The 20,787-nt window shown below is 43.8% G+C and overlaps 1 protein-coding gene across 1 annotated transcript; it reads left to right on the top strand.

Annotated features, from left to right (window-relative positions):
- Positions 1-2,915: 2,915 nt before the first annotated feature.
- On the top strand, positions 2,916-20,584 carry LOC144894180 (armadillo repeat-containing protein 10-like). The gene is made up of 7 exons (XM_078786268.1): positions 2,916-2,934; positions 3,030-3,172; positions 10,214-10,510; positions 15,508-15,642; positions 15,768-15,944; positions 19,566-19,637; positions 20,046-20,584. The coding sequence occupies exons 1-7, from the start codon at positions 2,916-2,918 to the stop codon at positions 20,310-20,312; spliced, it is 1,110 nt and encodes a 369-aa protein (XP_078642394.1). The 3' UTR covers positions 20,313-20,584.
- The last annotated feature ends 203 nt before the right edge of the window (positions 20,585-20,787 follow it).

The raw sequence follows: 20,787 nt of genomic DNA, 5'->3' as shown, positions 1-20,787 counted from the left end.
AGGCACGATTGGAGAGGAGTGTGAGGCACGATTGGAGAGGAGTGTGAGGCGCGATTGGAGAGGAGTGTGAGGCGCGATTGGAGAGGAGTGTGAGGCGCGATTGGAGAGGCGTGTGAAGGATTGCAGAGGAGAGGAGTGTGAGGGATTGGAGAGGTGAGGGATTGGAAAGGAGAGGGATGTGAGGGTTTGGAGAGGAGAGGAGTGCTAGGTGGAGAGAGGAGAGTGTCAGGTGGAGACAGGAGAGTGTCAGGTGGAGACAGGAGAGTGTCAGGTGGAGAGGAGTGAGGGGTCACATATTATGTGAAATAACTAAATTCACACCATTTCTGGATCTGATGACTTGCCAGTAACCATTTTGTAAAAATGGTTCGCTCTTTCACGAGCCTCGACCTTGTATACAAAAAAAAAAAAAAAAAAAAAAAAAAAATAAAAAAAAAAAAAAAAAATAAAAAAAAAAATGAAATGAATGTGCAGCATATAACTCAATATGTCGAAATGTCACACACATCCATGCCCGTGGGATTCCCACGGGTGACCCCGCTAGTCTATATAATAATAGCGTAAGGACTCGACTTTGCTATCCCTTTTACGCCGCACCCAGTGACCCGATGCCCACGGCACTAATGGATTTACGATCTACGAACCGCGCTCTTTGTTTATCACTACAGACATACTCGAAAAATCTGAATTAGCCAACGTTGGGGCCCAAAAGCATCTGATTAACTGCCGATACGACGCCATCTTACGACGCCATCGTATTGGCGTCTGCTGGGCGAAGGCGAAGCAAGCCGTCCGCTGATTGGACAGTCGAGTGGTGTGAACATGGGTGGTGTGAACCAAATGGTCTTTTTATTCCCTTGAACATTTTAAATTAGGATATATAAGGAAACGTCTTTATCGTCATTTTAATAAAGTTCAATGGAGTGACGTTGCGATACTCGGGGTGCGTTGCATAAATCCTCGTAACTCAGAGAGGTGTAGCAGGTGGCGAGACGTAAGGAAGCTTAAAGATAACGAGCTGAAACAGACGAACGATATGTCAATCCCTTTCTACACCGAACGGCAATAAAAGTATGAGAGCGGAAAGGCATGGCCTGAGCACTTTGAGCAGAGAGGACTGATTGGACTTAACTTAAAGAGAAAAAATTGGAGCTTAACGGAAGAAGAAGATCCCATGAGCGCTCCCCGATGCCATCCATAATGGTACACTCTATCCATACACCACATCCTCCCTTCCGTGGATGTTCCATGGGTTTCACGTCTTTATCGTCATTTTAATAAAGTTAAATGGAGTGACTTTGCGATACTCGGGGTGCGTTGCATAAATCCTCGTAACTCAGAGAGGTGTAGCAGGTGGCGAGATGTAAGGAAGCTTAAAGATAACGAGCTGAAAACAGACGAACGATATGTCAATCTCTTTCTACACCGAACGGAAATAAAAGTATGAGAGCGGGAAGGCATGGCCTGAGCACTTCCAGCAGAGAGGACTGATTGGACTTAACTTAAAGAGAAAAAATTGGAGCTTAACGGAAGAAGAAGATCCCATGAGCGCTCCCCTTTGCCATCCATAATGGTACACTCTATCCATACACCACATCCTCCCTTCCATGGATGTTCCACGGGTTTCGGCTCGTCTATATAATAATAGCGTAAGGACTCGACTTTGTTATCCCTTTTACGCCGCACCCAGTGACCCAATGCCCACGGCACTAATGGATTTACGATCTACGAACCGCACTCTTTGTTTATCACGTACAGCCATACTCGAAAAATCTGAATTAGCCGACGTTGGGGCCCAAAAGCATCCGATTAACTGCTGATACGACTCCATCTTACGACGCCATCATATTGGCGTCTGCTGGGCGAAGGCGAAGCAAGCCGTCCGCTGATTGGACAGTCATGTGGTGTGAACATGGGTGGTGTGAACCAAATGGTCTTTTTATTCCCTTGAACATTTTAAATCAGGATAAATAAGGAAACGTCTTTATCGTCATTTTAATAAAGTTAAATGGAGTGACGTTGCGATACTCAGGGTGTGTTGCATAAATCCTCGTAACTCAGAGAGGTGTAGCAGGTGGCAAGACGTAAGGAAGCTTAAAGATAACGAGCTGAAAACAGACGAACGATATGTCAATCTCTTGCTACACCGAACGGAAATAAAAGTATGAGAGCGGGAAGGCATGGCCTGAGCACTTCGAGCAGAGAGGACTGATTGGACCTAACTTAAAGAGAAAAAATTGGAGCTTAACAGAAGAAGAAGATCCCATGAGCGCTCCCCTATGCCATCCATAATGGTACACTCTATCCATACACCACATCCTCCCTTCCGTGGATGTTCCACGGGTTTCAGCTCGTCTATATAATAATAGCGTAAGGACTCGACTTTGTTATCCCTTTTACGCCGCACCCAGTGACCCGATGCCCACGGCACTAATGGATTTACGATCTACGAACCGCACTCTTTGTTTATCACGTACAGCCATACTCGAAAAATCTGAATTAGCCGACGTTGGGGCCCAAAAGCATCCGATTAACTGCCAATACGACGCCATCTTACGACGCCATCGTATTGGCGTCTGCTGGGCGAAGGCGAAGCAAGCCGGCCGCTGATTGGACAGGCGAAGGCGAAAGCAAGCGGTCCACAGAGTGGACAATCCAGAGCATGCATTTGTGCCGGTGTCGGCGATGGTTGTTCATATACACACTCTTCATTCTCATCTTTCTTCCTAACTCTTACTCGGACAAGCAAATCCCCTATGCCATCCATAATGGTACACTCTATCCATACACCACATCCTCCCTTCCGTGGATGTTCCACGGGTTTCGGCTAGTAATTTATAATCTCCGTTTGTATGTTTGGTGCAATCCTAAAATGTCCTCCAGTGTGTGCTGATTCGCAGCAGGCGCTCACGGGGATGGATTGTTGTGTTCCGGGTATGATCATCGATCATGTTGATCTGTTCCGTACGGAGATTTGTGTCGGTGCACCTCGGTGACCTCGCTATTCGCTACCATATTGTGTTTTACAGGACACATCATGTTATTAACCAACAAGGCCCTGTGCGTCCTTGGCCTGGCAGCCACCGGTGTGGGTGCGATGTATTACCTGCTTCGCAGCTTCGAGCAGCGATCGCACAAAACCGCCTTCACTGGGATCACCTTGGCTTGGTTCGTGTGTCGATGCACTTTTATTAGTTGTGTTTGTTATTTGAGCTTTACCGTTATTGATGATCTTTTGTTGTTGTTCCTTTTGCTTGCCCGACTACTACTCCGACTACTGTACTACAACTCTTACTCCGACTACTACAACTACTACTCCGACTACTACAACTACTACTCCGACTACTACTACTATTACTACAATAACAACTACTACTACTACTACTACTATTACTACCATAACAACTACTACTATTACTACCATAACAACTACTACTATTACTACCATAACAACTACTACTATTACCACCATAACAACTACTACTATTACTACCATAATAACTACTAATATTACGACCATAACAACTTCTTCTACTACTCCGACTACTACTATTGCTACCACAATAACTACTACTACTACTACCACTACTACTACTACTACTACTACTACTATGCCACGCCATTTTTCTGCTCCTCGAGCCGTGCTATTTTCGACATTTCCTTCTCATCCTCTTCCGTTTTCGTTTGTATTTTTGGTTTATTTGGGTTATTTGAACCGAGTTGGTTCATTTTGTTATTTTACTTTGACGTCCCGTTTGAGTTATTAGTCCTTTTGTGTTTGGGCCTAGCCGCGGCCTGCGGCCGCACCCGTGTGGGACTAGATTTGCCGCGCCCGATTTGTGGCGTATCACAAACTGTTTGACTTCCTTGTTTTTGCTTAATGACCCTTGACTTTCTGTGCTATATTTGCATAGTTTTGGCGATTAAGCCGATAAGTTATTTGCTCAATGCGCGTTTGATTATCCTTTTGAGTTAATCATCAGCATACCGTCCGGTCGTGTTGAAATAAGCAGAGGCTCGCGAACGAGCTCATTGATATTTTTTTTCCATTTTCATTTGACGGGAAATATACCGTTAATAGTAATCATGCCTCTGGATGGTACGTGGGCAAAAATGGCCGCCACTACCTCTGGTGCAGGTGGGAACCGCCCTGCCCACCCGTTTAAGGCGTTAACAAGGAAGCACGGGGTGAAATGCGAGTTGGGACAAATCACCCAAATAGAGGCCTATGTGAACGCACTCGCTAGTGTGGTTGATCCAGCAACGATAGTTGCAGCCTCGAAAATGTATGGACAAGCTGTGTTCTTTCTTAACTCAGAGGCTGCAGCAAACAAAGCCATTGAGAAAGGGATTAGTGTGGGAGGACTCTTTGTACAAGTCGAGCCACTCTCAAGTCTTGGTACAAGGATAATTATATCTAATATACCCCCTTACGTGCCTGACAATGTCGTGGTGCCTTTCCTGGAACGACTGGGAGTGTTGAGATCACCCATCAAGCCTGTGTCTTTGGGCTGTCATGAGCCCTCCCTACATGTCTGGTCTTTTAAAAGACAAGTATCCATTGAATTGGGAAAGGAGGCTGAATGTGAGGGGTCGTTTGTTATTCCTTTTGACGGAAAGAATTACAGGGTGTTTTATATGACAAACGAACCCCGTTGTTTTGTATGCAAAGCGAAGGATCACAGGAGAGCAGACTGCCCCACCATCATTAAAGAGGTTGCAGCTCCTCAACGTCCAGATCAGCCTCGAGAGGATCCCAGCGTCACTGTAGGTAACCTAAGAGAGGCGGTTGCTCCTTTGTGCTCGAAGGCAGTGGACCCTCAAGAAAGTTCTATACCAGCTTCTCATCCCAACTCTTCTGCTGCCATAAATCAATGGCAGGCAGTGGGAGCAGGGAAGGCAAAGAGAGCACAGAAGAGGAAATCAGAACCCGCAGAGGATGGGACCACGGAACACCCTGGTACAATTGAGGATGACACGGGAAGTAATGTGTCAAAGGGATTTGTAAAGCCTAGTATTCTGAAGGAGAAAAGAGTGGTAACCCAATCTGAAGAAATGGAAGAAGAAGAAGAAGAAGAGGAAACTATTCATCAAACGACAGGATATGGAGAGTCTTCTCTCTCAGATCCACCCAAAGACAGTTTGAAGAATGAACAGGAAGGGAGACCGTCAGGTAGTAAACCCAGCACGGAAAAGACAAACAACCTAGAGGTATCTGACTTGACAGGGCCAAATGATACTGTGATGTTGGCTCCTGAGAAAATGCATCCAATAATAACAACTGCAACGAAGCTTCAAAATAAACCAGGGATTGAAACATCTACAAGAGCAGTTCTGAACCGAAGGATTAACACCGAAGTTTCAAAGGATTCTGAAGTAGCATTCATCGGTGGGACAGACAGAGAGAGGGAACCAGACACACAAGCATCAATAAAGTTGCTGGCACTGACCGACATCTCAGGTGATGTCACTTCACTCACTGTTGGCGCAGAAAGGGGAATAGTTGAGCACATCTCTATTTTACGACCCCAAAAGGTTGGATCTCCTATACCAACTGAGGAGGAGGCATCCATTCCCACAGGTGTAGCAACGTCCGCCGCATCAGAGCGAAAGGAGCGTTCCTCTGCGCCAGAAGATTATGCCAAGTCAGCCTTGAGAGACGACATGGCAGAAGACTTGACACATTGTACAAGTACACCAAAGGAGAAGGATCTGAACCTCCAGACAGCGATGATGAGGAAAGTATTGGTGATGGGGAAGACTATCAAGGGTCACTGACTGGTTTAGAGACAGACCTACCTGCAGGACGCCATTCCTGCATTCCCAGCCAGGAGATACTCGAGTTCCTGGAACAAAGCTTGCATAGCAGGAAGAAAGTGGAAAATGCGCTGAAACGGTGGAAAGATTATGACTTGCTAGTGCATTCCTTGTATACACTAAGGAGAGAGGGACATAAAACAAGGACTTCAGGCTCGGCCGAACAAGCCCAAGTCAGGAAGTTTCTAGCAAAGTTGTTGAGTTACGGGCCTGAATATAAATTCGTTTAGGAGGATGAATTTCACAGAAACAAAACTCTCAATACAATAATGACATCAAACTTACGAATAGGATCATTGAATGTCAATGGCTGTAAGGATGCATTCCGTGTGCACCAGGTATTGTCATTCTGTGTGAAGGAAAAACTTGAAGTAACCTTTTTGCAGGAAACCCACACGACCCCAGAGGCTGCATCCCGATGGGAAAACCAATGGGAAGGCTTGGCCTTTTTCAGTCACCTAACGGACACATCTTTTGGAGTGGCTACCCTCTTTTCACCAAAGAGGAAACCTGAAATACTTGTCGTAAAGGAAGCCAGTGTGGGGCGGTTGCTACATATAAAAGCAAAGTTTGAAGAATTTGTTGTCAATTTCATAAACATTTATGCACCTTGTGTAGGAGTTGCAAGGGGGATTTTCTTCAACCGGTTGCAGAGATTCATGCTCACCTTGCCTGGTGAAGAGTGTGTAATTCTTGGAGGAGACTTTAATTGCACTCTAAACCCCTCCCTTGATCGAATAGGTCAGGAGCCGCATAATCCCTCTGTAAAAATATTACAACAAACCATAACACTGTTAAACTTGAGGGATACTTGGCACATACAACACCCCACAGACAGAACATTCACGTATACGAGTATCAGAGGTGGTCATATATCACAATCCCGGCTCGATAGAATTTACGTGTCTCACCGTTGGTGTAAGATTGTCAGTGACTCCGGCATAAAAGTTGCCCATTTCACAGATCACAACTTGGCCTGGATTAAGTTTTCCCTGGCGGAAACAAGGCGAGGCCCTGGCTTGTGGCACCTGAACAATGCTTTAAGTCAGGATGAAGCCTTTTTGTCAATCTTTTTGAATTTTGGCAAGCCTGGAGGAATAAAAAAGGAGATTTTTGCTCACTTGGATTCTGGTGGGATGTAGGCAAGGTACGATTGAAATTGCTGTGTCAGGAATACTCGTGTGGATCGAGCAAAACACTTGGGTTAGGGATCAAAAGACTGGAAGAGGAACTGCTGCACCTTGAGAAGCACCTGGCCACACTTACCCCTCCTGAACTGCAGGCATACCAAGAAAAAAAGAGCACCCTTAAAGCATGTAGTCGTGTGAAGGCACGAGGGGCGTATGTGCGCTCTCGTTTGCAGTTTATTTCTGAGGATGAATATGTCCTGAATTATCTCAAAGGGGTGGAAAAACGCAAAGGTCAATTCAGGACTATAGCGAGTGTTCTCGCAGAAGATGGTCTCTTGCTCAATGGCTCTGAGGGTGTTCAAAAACGAATTAGAGCCTTTTACGCTCAGCTGTATTCGGGTAAGAGCACAGATGCAGGTGCAGGTGGCACTTTGTGGATTAGTCTTCCTGAAGCCTCTAGAAGACCGGGAGCAGCTGGAGACTCCATTATCTCTGGAAGAATTGAAAACCACCCTGCACAGCCTATCAAGAGATAAATCCCCTGGCATGGATGGCTTATCATGTGAATTCTACACAAAAGTATGGGACTTGGTTGGACCTGATTACCTAAGCGTAGCTCAGGAAGCATGTGATACAGGTATAATGCCCCTTTCTTGGCATCGAGCGATGCTGGTCTTGATTCCCAAGGAGGGTGACTTGAGAGACTTGAAGAATTACCGCCCTGTGTCTCTGCTGTGTGTGGATTATAAGGTCATGGCTAAAATGTTGTCACTCCGTCTCGGACCAGTCCTGACAAAATTAGTCAGCCGGACCAATCTTATGCCATTCCAGGCAGGACAATACATGACAACATATCCCTTGTCAGAGACCTGATACAGTATGCGGACATGACTCGGACTCAAGTCGGATTTCTTTCCTTGGATCAGGAGAAAGCCTTTGACCAGATGAATCATGAGTATCTGTTTGAAACCTTGCTAACATTTGGGTTGGGGAGGAGATTTGTAGGCATGATTCAGACGTTGTACATGTCGGCAGAATGCCTAGTCAAAGTCAACGGTTTCTTGCTCGCGCCCTTTCCATTTGAGAGAGGAATAAGACAAGGATGTCCCCTGTCCGGCCAATTATATTCCCTATGTATCGAACCCTTCCTTTGTTTGATGAGAAGAAGGCTAACTGGCATTGTGGTGCCACACAACAGGGTCAACCTCAAACTTTCTGCATATGCAGATGATGTTCTCGTGTTTGCCAGTAATGCAAGGGATATGCAAATAGTTTATGATTGTCAGCAGGTCTATTCAGCAGCATCGTCTGCTACAATCAATTGGAGGAAAAGCTCGGGGCTTCTAATTGGACAAATGCAGGTAAAGGAGTTACCAACACTTTTTCAGAAATTGACCTGGAGTCGCAATGAGCTCAAATATTTGGGGGTGCACTTATCCACTTCCCATGGGTCCTCACCACTCATTAACTGGAACACTTTAGGGGACAAGATCGAAGTAAAGTTGAGAGACTGGAGTGGACTACTAAAAGTCCTGTCTCTGAGGGGAAAAACACTCCTTATTAAACGGTTTATAATTCCGAAGTTAGTATTCAGGCTCTCTTGCATAAGCACTCCAGAGGAGTTTCTGGTTAAGATGCAGAGGAAGCTACTGGACTACTTTTGGAATGGTAAACACTGGGTTTCCCTGGGCATTCTGAGCTTGCCTTTTTCAGAAGGTGGACAGTCTTTTCCCTGCCTTCGAAGCCACTACCACGCATCCAGGCTGAAGACCATACAACGTTACCTACATGTGAACCCTGCACCGCAATGGTGCTCACTGGCATCATACTTCTTCAGCAAAGTGCTCAATCTTGGGTACAAAAGGAAACTTTTCATCATTACATCTCGGAGCCTGTCTAGTGCTACATTGCCTCCTTTTTATCAAGAAATGCTGAAGGCTTGGAATGTAGTCGACATACAAAGAACAGTTCCTTATCCAGGCAAGGACCTGTTAGAAGAACCGCTCATTCTCAACCCTCTTCTACAGGGCCCAACTCTGGCTTCCTTTTCAGTAAGAAGGAGCCTCTTAGCTGGTAGCATATCCACAGTGGGAGACCTTCTGAACGATGGTAAGAGAACGCTTTTACCCAAGGAACTCGCAGCGAAAATGGGCCTGAGGACAATCAGGATCCCCTCCAGGATACTTGAAGAGGTCAAAAGCTCCTTGCCTCCCGATTGTCTGGAATATCTAGAGAATCCCAAAGAGGGTGATGGATCTGGACAGATGTCCATCGGTAACTCCATGGATTTTAAAATCCGACCACGATGTTGCGAGCTCTCTCAGCCAATACCTGCAAACAATATGAGTAAGACCCCTGGCACAGTGGAAATGTCGTTCTGTGGGCTATCAAGGAAAAATATATACCTGCTAGTGATCCACTCGCTCCATTATATAGCTCTTGCAACCCGACTGGATACTCCCTGGCGTGAGACTCTTCCACTTCCTTCGACTGTTCATCCACGTTGGGATTCACTCTATCTCTACCCAACGCCAAGAATGATGGCAGACTTAAGTTGGAGGTTGCTACATGGTGCACTGAGCTCTGGATCTATGATGCGGCATTTCACTAACTTCTCAGAGGATTGCTGCTTTTGTGGTGAAAGGGAAACTATATTTCACATATACCTTCAATGCCACCGTCTTGAACCAGTGTTCTTACTGATGAAAAATCTTCTCTTGCGCTTCTGGCTTCACTTCTCTCCAACACTTTTTATCATCGGGCACCCGGTAAAGAAACTAAGCAAGTCACGAGATCTCCTTGTTAAGTTTATTTTAGCCTGTGCAAAAATGGCAATATATAAAACCAGGAAGGCAAAATTTGAGAAAGATGTGGTGGAACACAGTTCTGTATGTCTGAAGGGCTTAATACGCTCACGCATTATTTCGGAGTACAAGGCGGCAGAATATAGTAACACTGTTCAAAAGTTTAAGGAAACCTGGACTATAAATGATGCACTTTGTACAGTCTCCCCACAAGATACTTTGCTCTTATTTGTATAAATGTGTTATTTGGCATTCTTTTTTTTGGTGTTCTTTGGCGTTCTTTTACCTTCCCCTTATCTGTCTTGGTAGTGCTTTCTCTTCAAAATGCTCTACCTTGTCTACTGTAGTTCAAACCATGGACTTGCAGAGATGAGGAATTGAGCGACATTAAACTGGGAACATATGTTTGCCTGAGCTTTCATGAGCTCTGAACGCAAATCTCTGTAACCTTTCCAACAAAAGCACTACTACCACAACTACTACTACTACCCCTACTACTACCACAACTACTCTGGCCACAACTACTACTTTGACTGCTCCTACTACCACCGACTATGCCTCATCCTCATCATCTCCATGAACCTCCACCCAGAGGCTGCAGCATTGGCAAACAGCAGTCCAGGAACGTTGTCCCCAAAGTACTTGGGTCCACTCATACACATCCTGCGAGACATTGATGGCCAGCAGTCGCCAGATGATGACCTCGCCGAACGGATCCTCGTAACGCTCGCAAACAGTGCTGCGTTCACCGGCTCTCAGGCAAGATGTCAAGAGTGCAATTCACATTATGATCGATAAATGCTTTTTCTCATCAATGTTATCGGTTACAATGCTCAGGTGTTTAAACCATACAAAGCAAGAGGTGTCATGATGCATTTTACCAACTGAAGGTTGATCGGTTTTTCCTACTTTTGCTGCTATGGAAACAATTTATTTGAAACCAATCGTGAAATGATTCCGGTTCACCTGCTTCCTGCTTCCTTCCGTTGCGGCATGACAGCATCCTGCTTCCTTTCGCCTTGGCATGATATGCATCCTGCGTCCTTCCATCGTGACGCAACACGCATCCTGTGTCCCTCTGTCGTGACGGGATGTGTATCATGTGTCCCTCTGTCGTGACGAGATGTGTATCCTGTGTCCCTCTGTCGTGACAGGATGTGTATCATGTGTCCCTCTGTCATGACGAGATGTGTATCCTGTGTCCTTCTGTCGTGATGAGATGTGTATCCTGTGTCCCTCTGTCGTGACGGGATGTGTATCATGTGTCCCTCTGTCATGATGAGATGTGTATCCTGTGTCCCTCTGTCGTGACGAGATGTGTATCCTGTGTCCCTCTGTCATGATGAGATGTGTATCCTGTGTCCCTCTGTCGTGACGGGATGTGTATCATGTGTCCCTCTGTCGTGACGAGATGTGTATCCTGTGTCCCTCTGTCGTGACGAGATGTGTATCCTGTGTCCCTCTGTCGTGACGAGACATGCATCCTGTGTCCCTCTGTCGTGACGAGACGTGCATCCTGTGTCCCTCTGTCGTGACGAGACGCGTATCCTGTGTCCCTCTGTTGTGACGAGATGCGTATCCTGTGTCCCTCCATCGTGGCGAGACATGTATCCTGTGTCCCTCCATCGTGACGAGACCTGTATCCTGCGTCCCTCCATCGTGACGAGACTTGTATCCTGAGTCCCTCCATCGTGACGAGACTTGTATCCTGCGTCCCTCCATCGTGGCGAGATGTGTATCCTGAGTCCCGTTGTGGCAAGACGTGTATCCTGCGCTCCTCCGTCATGGCCAAAGGCACCAGATACACATCTCGATAATGTTGTTGATTAGCCCTGGTCAGTTCTGCTCGAACAGACTGACACAGATGTAGCCGATCAACCTTCCGTGAGCGACCCAGAGATCTCACACATCTAAATGGTTGTGCTCTTACCTTTGTGGAGCCAGGACTACACCGTCTTCCGTGACATGTTTTATTATGTGTGGGGCGATCTGCCAGAGGTTTTACGTGTCGTCAGTGGTGTCGTTCAGTCTATGTTTGTACTCTAAAAGCTGTGGGTTGTGGCCATCCTGTTTTCATGGGTGGAGGGGTATACTTTTAGTCTGTTTTATGATGAACCAGGATTGTAGGGTGCTGAGGAAGGGTCGGAGTTGGACTGTGACTTTGCTGCTTTTACTACGGGTTGAGGGAATGGTTATGTCTCGAAATGAGGCTATTTGTATGTTCTCGGTTGTGGAATGTTGTGCATGAAAATATTAAATAGTCTGGGGGAGAAGACAAGGCCTTCATGTGCAGCTTGATGGAGTACAGCTCTCCCCTCTGGGATGGTTCCCCTGCCTCACATCTTGCTCAGCTTGATGCCGTGGAAACCAAGGCCATTAGGATTATTGGAATCTCCTGTGATGAAGCTGAGTCTATGGGCCTATCACTTCATCATCACAGACAGTTTGGGGGGTCTCTTTCTTCTACCATCTCCTTTCTGGTCTAGCACCCTCTTCTCTTTCCGTGCTTTGCCCCTGACCCACTTGTTTCTGAAATGCGCACGTGGTCCTACATCAATTCCCTTCTGGTGAAACTACCTAAATCCAGAATCACTGGTCACGTCCGCTCATTTTTTCCTCTTTTTTTCCCCACCTGTGGAATAAACTTCCACATTCTCTTCAATCTCATTCTTCCCTCCAGGTCTTAATGAGCTGTTCACCACCATCTCAGATCGTCCCCAATCCAACACCATGATATTTTCTACCCTTGTTAACCACCCTTCTCCCCACCCCTCAAATCCCTCCTTCTTCCAATTTTCCAGTTTCCCTCTGTGGAGTTTTCTTCTGTATCCATCTTGTCCACCCTATGCATCCTCCGTGTCCAAAAATTGAAAACCACGACACAAGTACTCCTCATAGGGATGGGTACAAAAATCTTCTTCCAATAAACCCCTTCTCCTTCCAAAAAAACTTCAATAACTCACCTAACCTGCGAAAAACAGTGCTCCGGCTTAACGTGGTTCCTATGGACGGTGCACACATTGCAGCCTCACCCTGCCCATTAAACACCAGGGTCTGCCACGACATGCACCATTTATAGCTGGATCGAGACTCGAGGCAAGTGTGCACACCTCTAAAGTCTAAACCCTCCACCACCTCTTCTGCACAAATATTTATTCGAACTTTCCGTTGTCTTGTAGTTTAAAATCAATTTTTACAGATTTCTGAAAGCGAATCAAAGAAACCTCCAATTCCATTAAGCTCATTTGTTCTACTGTATTGTGAGGACGCACTTTCTTCTGCCATAAAATAATAAGATTGTTTTACTAGATTTTTACCATTAAGCTCATTTGTTCTACTGTATTGTGAGGACGCACTTTCTTCTGCCATAAAAGAATAAGATTGTTTTACTAGATTTTTACCATGAAGCTTATTTGTTCTACTGTATTGTGAGGATGCACTTTCTTCTGCCATAAAATAATAAGATTGTTTTACTAGATTTTTACCATTAAGCTTATTTGTTCTACTGTATTGTGAGGACGCACTTTCTTCTGCCAAAAAAGAATAAGATTGTTTTACTAGATTTTTACCATTAAGCTTATTTGTTCTACTGTATTGTGAGGATGCACTTTCTTCTGCCATAAAAGAATAAGATTGTTTTACTAGATTTTTACCATTAAGCTTATTTGTTCTACTGTATTGTGAGGACGCACTTTCTTCTGCCATAAAAGAATAAGATTGTTTTACTAGATTTTTACCATTAAGCTTATTTGTTCTACTGTATTGTGAGGACGCACTTTCTTCTGCCATAAAATAATAAGATTGTTTTGCTAGATTTTTACCATTAAGCTTATTTGTTCTACTGTATTGTGAGGACGCACTTTCTTCTGCCATAAAAGAATAAGATTGTTTTACTAGATTTTTACCATTAAGCTCATTTGTTCTACTGTATTGTGAGGACGCACTTTCTTCTGCCATAAAAGAATAAGATTGTTTTACTAGATTTTTACCATTAAGCTTATTTGTTCTACTGTATTGTGAGGACGCACTTTCTTCTGCCATAAAATAATAAGATTGTTTTCCTAGATTTTTACCATTAAGCTCATTTGTTCTACTGTATTGTGAGGACGCACTTTCTTCTGCCATAAAATAATAAGATTGTTTTACTAGATTTTTGCCATTAAGCTCATTTGATCTGCTGTATTGTGAGGACGCACTTTCTTCTGCCATAAAATAATAAGATTGTTTTACTAGATTTTTACCATTAAGCTCATTTGTTCTACTGTATTGTGAGGACGCACTTTCTTCTGCCATAAAATAATAAGATTGTTTTACTAGATTTTCACCATTAAGCTCATTTGTTCTACTGTATTGTGAGGATGCACTTTCTTCTGCCATGAAAGAATAAGATTGTTTAACTCGATTTTTACCATTAAGCTCATTTGTTCTGCTGTATTGTGAGGACGCACTTTCTTCTGCCATGAAAGAATAAGATTGTTTTACTAGATTTTTTACCATTAATCTCATTTGTTCTACTGTGTTGTGAGGACGCACTTTCTTCTGCCAGAAAAGAATAAGATTGTTTTACTAGATTTTTACCATTAAGCTCATTTGTTCTACTATGTTGTGAGGACGCACTTTCTTCTGCCATAAAAGAATAAGATTGTTTTACTAGATTTTTACCATTAAGCTTATTTGTTCTACTGTATTGTGAGGACGCACTTTCTTATGCCATAAAAGAATAAGATTGTTTTACTAGATTTTCACCATTAAGCTCATTTGTTCTACTGTATTGTGAGGACGCACTTTCTTCTGCAATGAAAGAATAAGATTAGTTTACTAGATTTTTACCATTAAGCTCATTTGTTCTACTGTATTGTGAGGACGCACTTTCTTCTGCAATGAAAGAATAAGATTGTTTTACTAGATTTTCACCATTAAGCTCATTTGTTCTACTGTATTGTGAGGACGCACTTTCTTCTGCAATGAAAGAATAAGATTGTTTTACTAGATTTGCTCATTTGTTCTACTGTATTGTGAGGACGCACTTTCTTCTGCCATAAAAGAATAAGATTGGTTTACTAGATTTTTACCATTCATCTCATTTGTTCTACTGTATTGTGAGGACGCACTTTCTTCTGCAATAAAAGAATAAGGTTGTTTTACTAGATTTTTACCATTAAGCTCATTTGTTCTACTGTGTTGTGAGGACGCACTCTTCTGCCATAAAATAATAAGATTGTTTTACTAGATTTTTACCATTAAGCTCATTTGTTCTACTGTGTTGTGAGGACGCACTTTCTTCTGCCATAAAAGTATAAGATTGTTTTCCTAGATTTTTACCATTAAGCTCATTTGTTCTACTGTATTGTGAGGACGCACTTTCTTCTGCCATAAAAGAATAAGATTGTTTTACGAGATTTTTACCATTAAGCTCATTTGTTCTACTGTGTTGTGAGGACGCACTTTCTTCTGCCATAAAAGAATAAGATTGTTTTACTAGACTTTTACCATTAAGCTCATTTGTTGTGCTGTGTTGTGAGGACGCACTTTCTTCTGCCATAAAATAATAAGATTGTTTTTCTAGATTTGCTCATTTCTTCCACTGTATTGTGAGGACGCACTTTCTACTGCCATAAAAGAATAAGATTGTTTTACTAGATTTCCCAATTTTTCTATCACTGCTTGGAAATTAATTGCTGGCTGAAGAAGTGGTATTTTATCTAAAGTAAAATCACGCAGCAAAATATTAATTGCTTGTTTGTGTCGTTGTTCAGAACTCCATCAGGGAGCTGTCTGGCCTACCTATCATTGCCAGGTATGTACACAGCACGGAGCAAAGACTTCAAATCCAAGCTCTGAATGCCCTCAACAACCTCGTCATGAATGTGGAAAACCAGAAACATCTTCAGGTTATTTCTCTTTTCCACTTGCTTTTAAATTAAAATAGTTAACTGAAACCTGAACGAGTTGTCTTTTGTGTGAGGCACACCTGAAAGATGTTTGCTTGCCGTGGTCTTTCCCTTCTGGCATACAGGCCTACGTTGTTGATGTATTCGAAGGGGGTTTGGAGGCTGGAGCCCTGGAGGACGTGCAGCTGGCCGCCCTGCGAGTGCTCACCAATGTCACTGTGACTGGTCGGATTCATGACTCCTTTTTCACATACCTGCCTGCCATATGGGCCATGCTACAGCTCCCAAATACCGTGCAGCAGGTAAAGATTTGGAGTTGAAAAACTTAAATGATTTTTTAATGGCATTTTCAACTTGAAGTTTATGTCAGACTTTCCACCTGTCCAGTCTGTACTTGTCATGTTTAGAAGAGATGGTGTAATCTAGGTAGCAGTATAGAATGTAAGTTATATTTTACGTAGCTCAAAAGGTGGATGGCAAAACTGATTATTGTGATGGATGGATGGGAGACTATGTATCCAGTGCTGTAATTATAAACTGGACCTGTGTTATAAATATTGTAGTTAGGGCTTTGAGGAATAAGGTTTGTCAACTGCTTGTTACCTCCGCCACCTAAGGTGGACGGAGGTTATGTTTTCATCCCTGTCTGTTTGTTTGTTTATCTGTCTCTGAACAGGATATCTCAAAACGTTGTCGACGGATTTGGATGGGGTTTGGTGGAGAGGCTGGGTTTTTGACAAGGATGAAATGATTAGGTTTTGGTGAAGATCCAGATCCGGATACTAATTTTTTTTTACATTGATTCCTCACCATTGAGAGATGGGGCCAAAGCAATATATTGCGGGATTTCTCAAAAAGATGTGGACAGGTCAGGTGTGTGACAAGGATGAATTGATTCAATTTTGGTGAAGATCTGAATCCAGATCCTGATCCGGGAATTTTTAAAGTGATTCTTCACTCTTGAGAGATGAGGCCAAAAACGATATATAGCATAATGTTTCAAAAAGTTATGGATGAGTTATGACAAAACTTGGTGGATGAGCTGTTTAGGTGACACGAACAAACCGATTCGATTTTGGTTCAGGTCCAGATCTAGTTCAGGCCTATCAGTGGGATACAAAACATAAACTATTCAGCCTGGCGGATGTATGCGCTCCACCGAGTGCCACACTAGTATTTATAAAAATTAATTATCAAATTCTACTTTGAAGACAGCAATTATGTATTTAATAAATGAAAACTGGAGGAATATATATATATAAAACACAGTTTGTGTGTGTGTGTGTGTGTGTGTGTGTGTGTGTGTGTGTGTGTGTGTGTGTGTGTGTGTGTGTGTGTGTGTGTGTGTGTGTGTGTGTGTGTAATGTTACCGATAGACTCCTAAACGGAGAGGCTTACGTGCTTGATATTTGGCATAGACATGGCCATTGAGCCTGGGACGAACATGGCCGAACTCAAAATATTTGACGATCCATATTTTTTATTCATATTTACCTCAGCGCATTTCAGCGCACGGAATCAACGGAATCAGAGCAGGTGGGCGCTGATTCGCTCAGAGCGATCACGTGATGACGCTATGAACGCTATGACGCTATGAAAAAAAAAATCCCTATGACGCTATGAACGCGATGACGCTATGAACGCTATGACGCTATGACGCTATGAAACGCGATGAAGGCTGTGAACGATATGACGCTATGACGCTATGAAAAAAAAAATCGCTATGACGCTATGAAACGCTATGAACGCGATGACGCTATGAACGATATGACGCTATGAAACGCTATGAACGCTATGAACGATATGACGTTATGACGCTATGAAAAAAAAAATCGCTATGACGCTATGAACGATATGAACGCTATGACGCTATGAACGCTATGACGCTATGACGCTATGAAAAAAAAAATCGCTATGACGCTATGACGCTATGACGCTATGAAAAAAAATCGCTCGCTTTACCAAGGGGCTCGCTCTCCCCCTCTTCCCCCTCCCCTCCCCCGCCCGGCAATGCCGGGTACTTCTGCTAGTGAACTATAACATGTGCTTTGTCTTGCTGTTCATTTTTGATAAAAACGATACAGTATTTACATATTTTTTAATAGCGGGGTGGGGGGGGGGGGGGAGGGGTGGGTGGGGTGGGAGAGGTGGGAGAGGTATAAAACACATGGACACTGCTCGGACTTCCAGGAAAGAAATCGGAATTTCAAAAAAGTGGATCTGGGGGTGAATTAACGGGGGTAGAAAAGATCAAGGTTTTGGATGGGGGATGGTGGTGAACAGCTGATAAGAGATTTGTTTGTTCTTTTTCCATTTCATCCCTGCTTTCCCCTTCATCTTCTTCTTGCTTTGTTACAGCTTGTTCACCCCACGTGGCCTTCTCCCTCTCCCATTGATCTCGCTCTCACTCTCACTTCTACTCTGCTGTTGGTGCTTCACCCTTTCCATTTTGTTCCATTCCATTCTGCTCATGCTCTTTCACAAGCCTCGACAATGTGTACGAGCAAATGAGTTCTTGAGAGGTAAACTGGTTTAACTAACATCTTGGGCAAAATAGAACAAGTGCACTCGCATAATCTTTCAACATCAGTAGGTCTTTGGTGTAAAATGACTGTTCTGCACAAAATGGTTGAGACTGAAACTGATCTTTGTTCATTGGGAGTTGAATCTATATTATAAAATGGGAGTTTCCATTTGTCCGTCCCGAAACTACTCCCTCAGTTTTGGGGCCAGCGCCGCCAAACCTTCTGTGTAACGTTTTGGGGTCCCAGTGGGTGTCGTATGGTAGGTAGGTTTCATAAAATTCCTCAATAAAATTGTGATTTTAAAATGCAATCGACATGGACCTGTTCCCGAATCTGGAAGTGAACAGATGACAATGATGAGCGGTTTGATAATATCTCGATACAATCGTGATTTAACATTGTATTTTGTTATATTAATACTGTGGTACTAATTTATGATGGGAAGGATGCTGTTTGGAATTAAAATATAGCAATATTGAGTTTAAATATGAATGAGGAAATGACATGAGGGTTTCTACTTTCCAACCGTGACATTCGTGGATTCGCCATATGCAGATTCGCCATTGACTGCGTATAGAACCATTCAGACGGGTACGTTTTTTAGACAAGTCATTCACGAACCGGCTGTCCATGTCTGACGTTAGACTGAACGTGGCACAGGAATGTGGAATTTATTGGTTCATAATTTCCCATTCGCCGTTCTTTTGCCCAAGTCATTCACGAACCGGCTGTCCATGTCTGACGTTAGACTGAACGTGGCACAGGAATGTGGAATTTATTGGTTCATAATTTCCCATTCGCCGTTCTTTTGCCCAAGTCATTCACGAACCGGCTGTCCATGTCTGACGTTAGAATGAACGTGGCACAGGAATGTGGAATTTATTGGTTCATAATTTCCCATTCGCCGTTCTTTTGCCCAAGTCATTCACGAACCGGCTGTCCATGTCTGGCGTTCGACTGAACGTGGCACAATAATGTGGAATTTATGGAATTTATTGGTTCCATGGTTTAACATCGACCATATCCACATCGTTTGTTTGCTTTTGGCTTCCCACCCGTGCATATCACAGGTACCTCACTCGTGGGATTATAAATGGGAATACTTTTAATCAGAAGTTTTATTATGTTGGATCATCCATTTAATTTCTCAGCAGCTCAATTTGACAAATCAACCTGGTATGTGGGATTTGAACCTGAGATTCCACCATCATAAGTTATGTGCTCAGCCGAGAATGCGAAAAGGGCGAAAGGAATGTTCCCAATGTGCACTCGTTCTTTATATATTTGAGACATTGTGTGCAAATGGGAACATTTATCAAGTCTTTGAGAAATTAACTTCAATTGAAAATGATAATTCCATTTACACGTCCTCAATGACTGCTTTGAACTGAACTGCAGGTGCAGGTGCTGAAGCTGCTCGTCAATCTTTCTGGCGATGAAGCAATGACGGCAGAGATGTTGGACCTGGAGGCAAGTCTTTTTGGTGCTGTTACGTCGTTGACCCAAACAGGTGCCTGGACAATTGGCCCAAAAAGGGGACCCAAAAAACAACAACAACCACGGACCCCGAAAAAGGCCAACCCCCGCTTGCGGGGAAAAATGGCCTCTAAAGGTGTTTTTTTAAATTTTATTTATGTCGTTGACCAAAACAGGTGCCTGGACAATTGGCAAAGATGACACTGATTGTAAAAGTTGTAAAACAGCTACATGGTGGGTGCTTTCCGCTGAAGACATGCTGCAGTTTTGTAGATTACAGACACAATTGGAGCAATTTTAAAATTAAATTAAACAATTTTAAGACGTAAGTTAAACATTTCCCCCAAGTAATGGTTTTCTTCATAAACGTTTGAATTGACATGCTTGTTAATGTGTTGACAGGTCTCTTCTGACATGTTGCTGTCTCTCCTGCATGAAGACTCAAGTGAAGATGTTATTGAGAGATTTCTGACCCTGGCTGAACATCTGATTCGAAAACCAAGTCAATGTGACCTGCCTCCACGACCAGGCTCTTTGCGCTGCTTTCTCTGGGCTGAACAATCGCTGTTCCTGCAGAAAGTTTATGCTTTCAAGAACCATCTTAACCCTGACATCAGCGTCAGGGTTGGGTCAATCCTCAGTGTATTAAATGCACTGCTTTACAGGTAGGGGAGTAAAACATTGGTTTAGAGAAACTCAGAAGGCCTTGTTGACAGTTTGAGCACCTCATGATGCCGTAACCCCAGGTTTGAATTTCTTCTGATTTTTACATTTGCAGGAGGAGGAGGAGGAGAAGGGAGTAGTGAGAGGAAAGGAGAGGGGTACAACAGAAGGAGGAGCAGTGGGTGAGGGTGGTGAGAAGGGGAGAGGAGAGGCGGGCAGCAGCAGCAGAAGAAAAAGGAGAAGGAGGTGGGGAGCAAGAAGAGGAGGGATAAGGGGGGGGGGGGGGAGAGAAGGAAGGAGAGGAGAGAGGAGCAGCAACAGTAGGAGGAGGGGTGGGCAGAGTGGAGCAGCAGAAGGAAGAGGGAGGAAGAGGTCGTAAGGTGCAAGAGGGAGGGAGGGGAGAAGGAGTGGAAGTAGGAAGAGGAGAGGGGATGGAATCAGGAGGAGAAGGAGGGGTGGGGGACAGCAATTTGGTTCTCCA

The sequence above is a fragment of the Myxine glutinosa genome, chromosome 11 (assembly GCF_964187855.1).
Source record: "Myxine glutinosa chromosome 11, kmMyxGlut1.1, whole genome shotgun sequence".
Taxonomy (NCBI): domain Eukaryota; kingdom Metazoa; phylum Chordata; class Myxini; order Myxiniformes; family Myxinidae; genus Myxine; species Myxine glutinosa.
The sequence above is the reverse complement of the archived record's forward strand: the minus strand, read 5'-3'. Positions and strand labels throughout refer to the sequence as shown.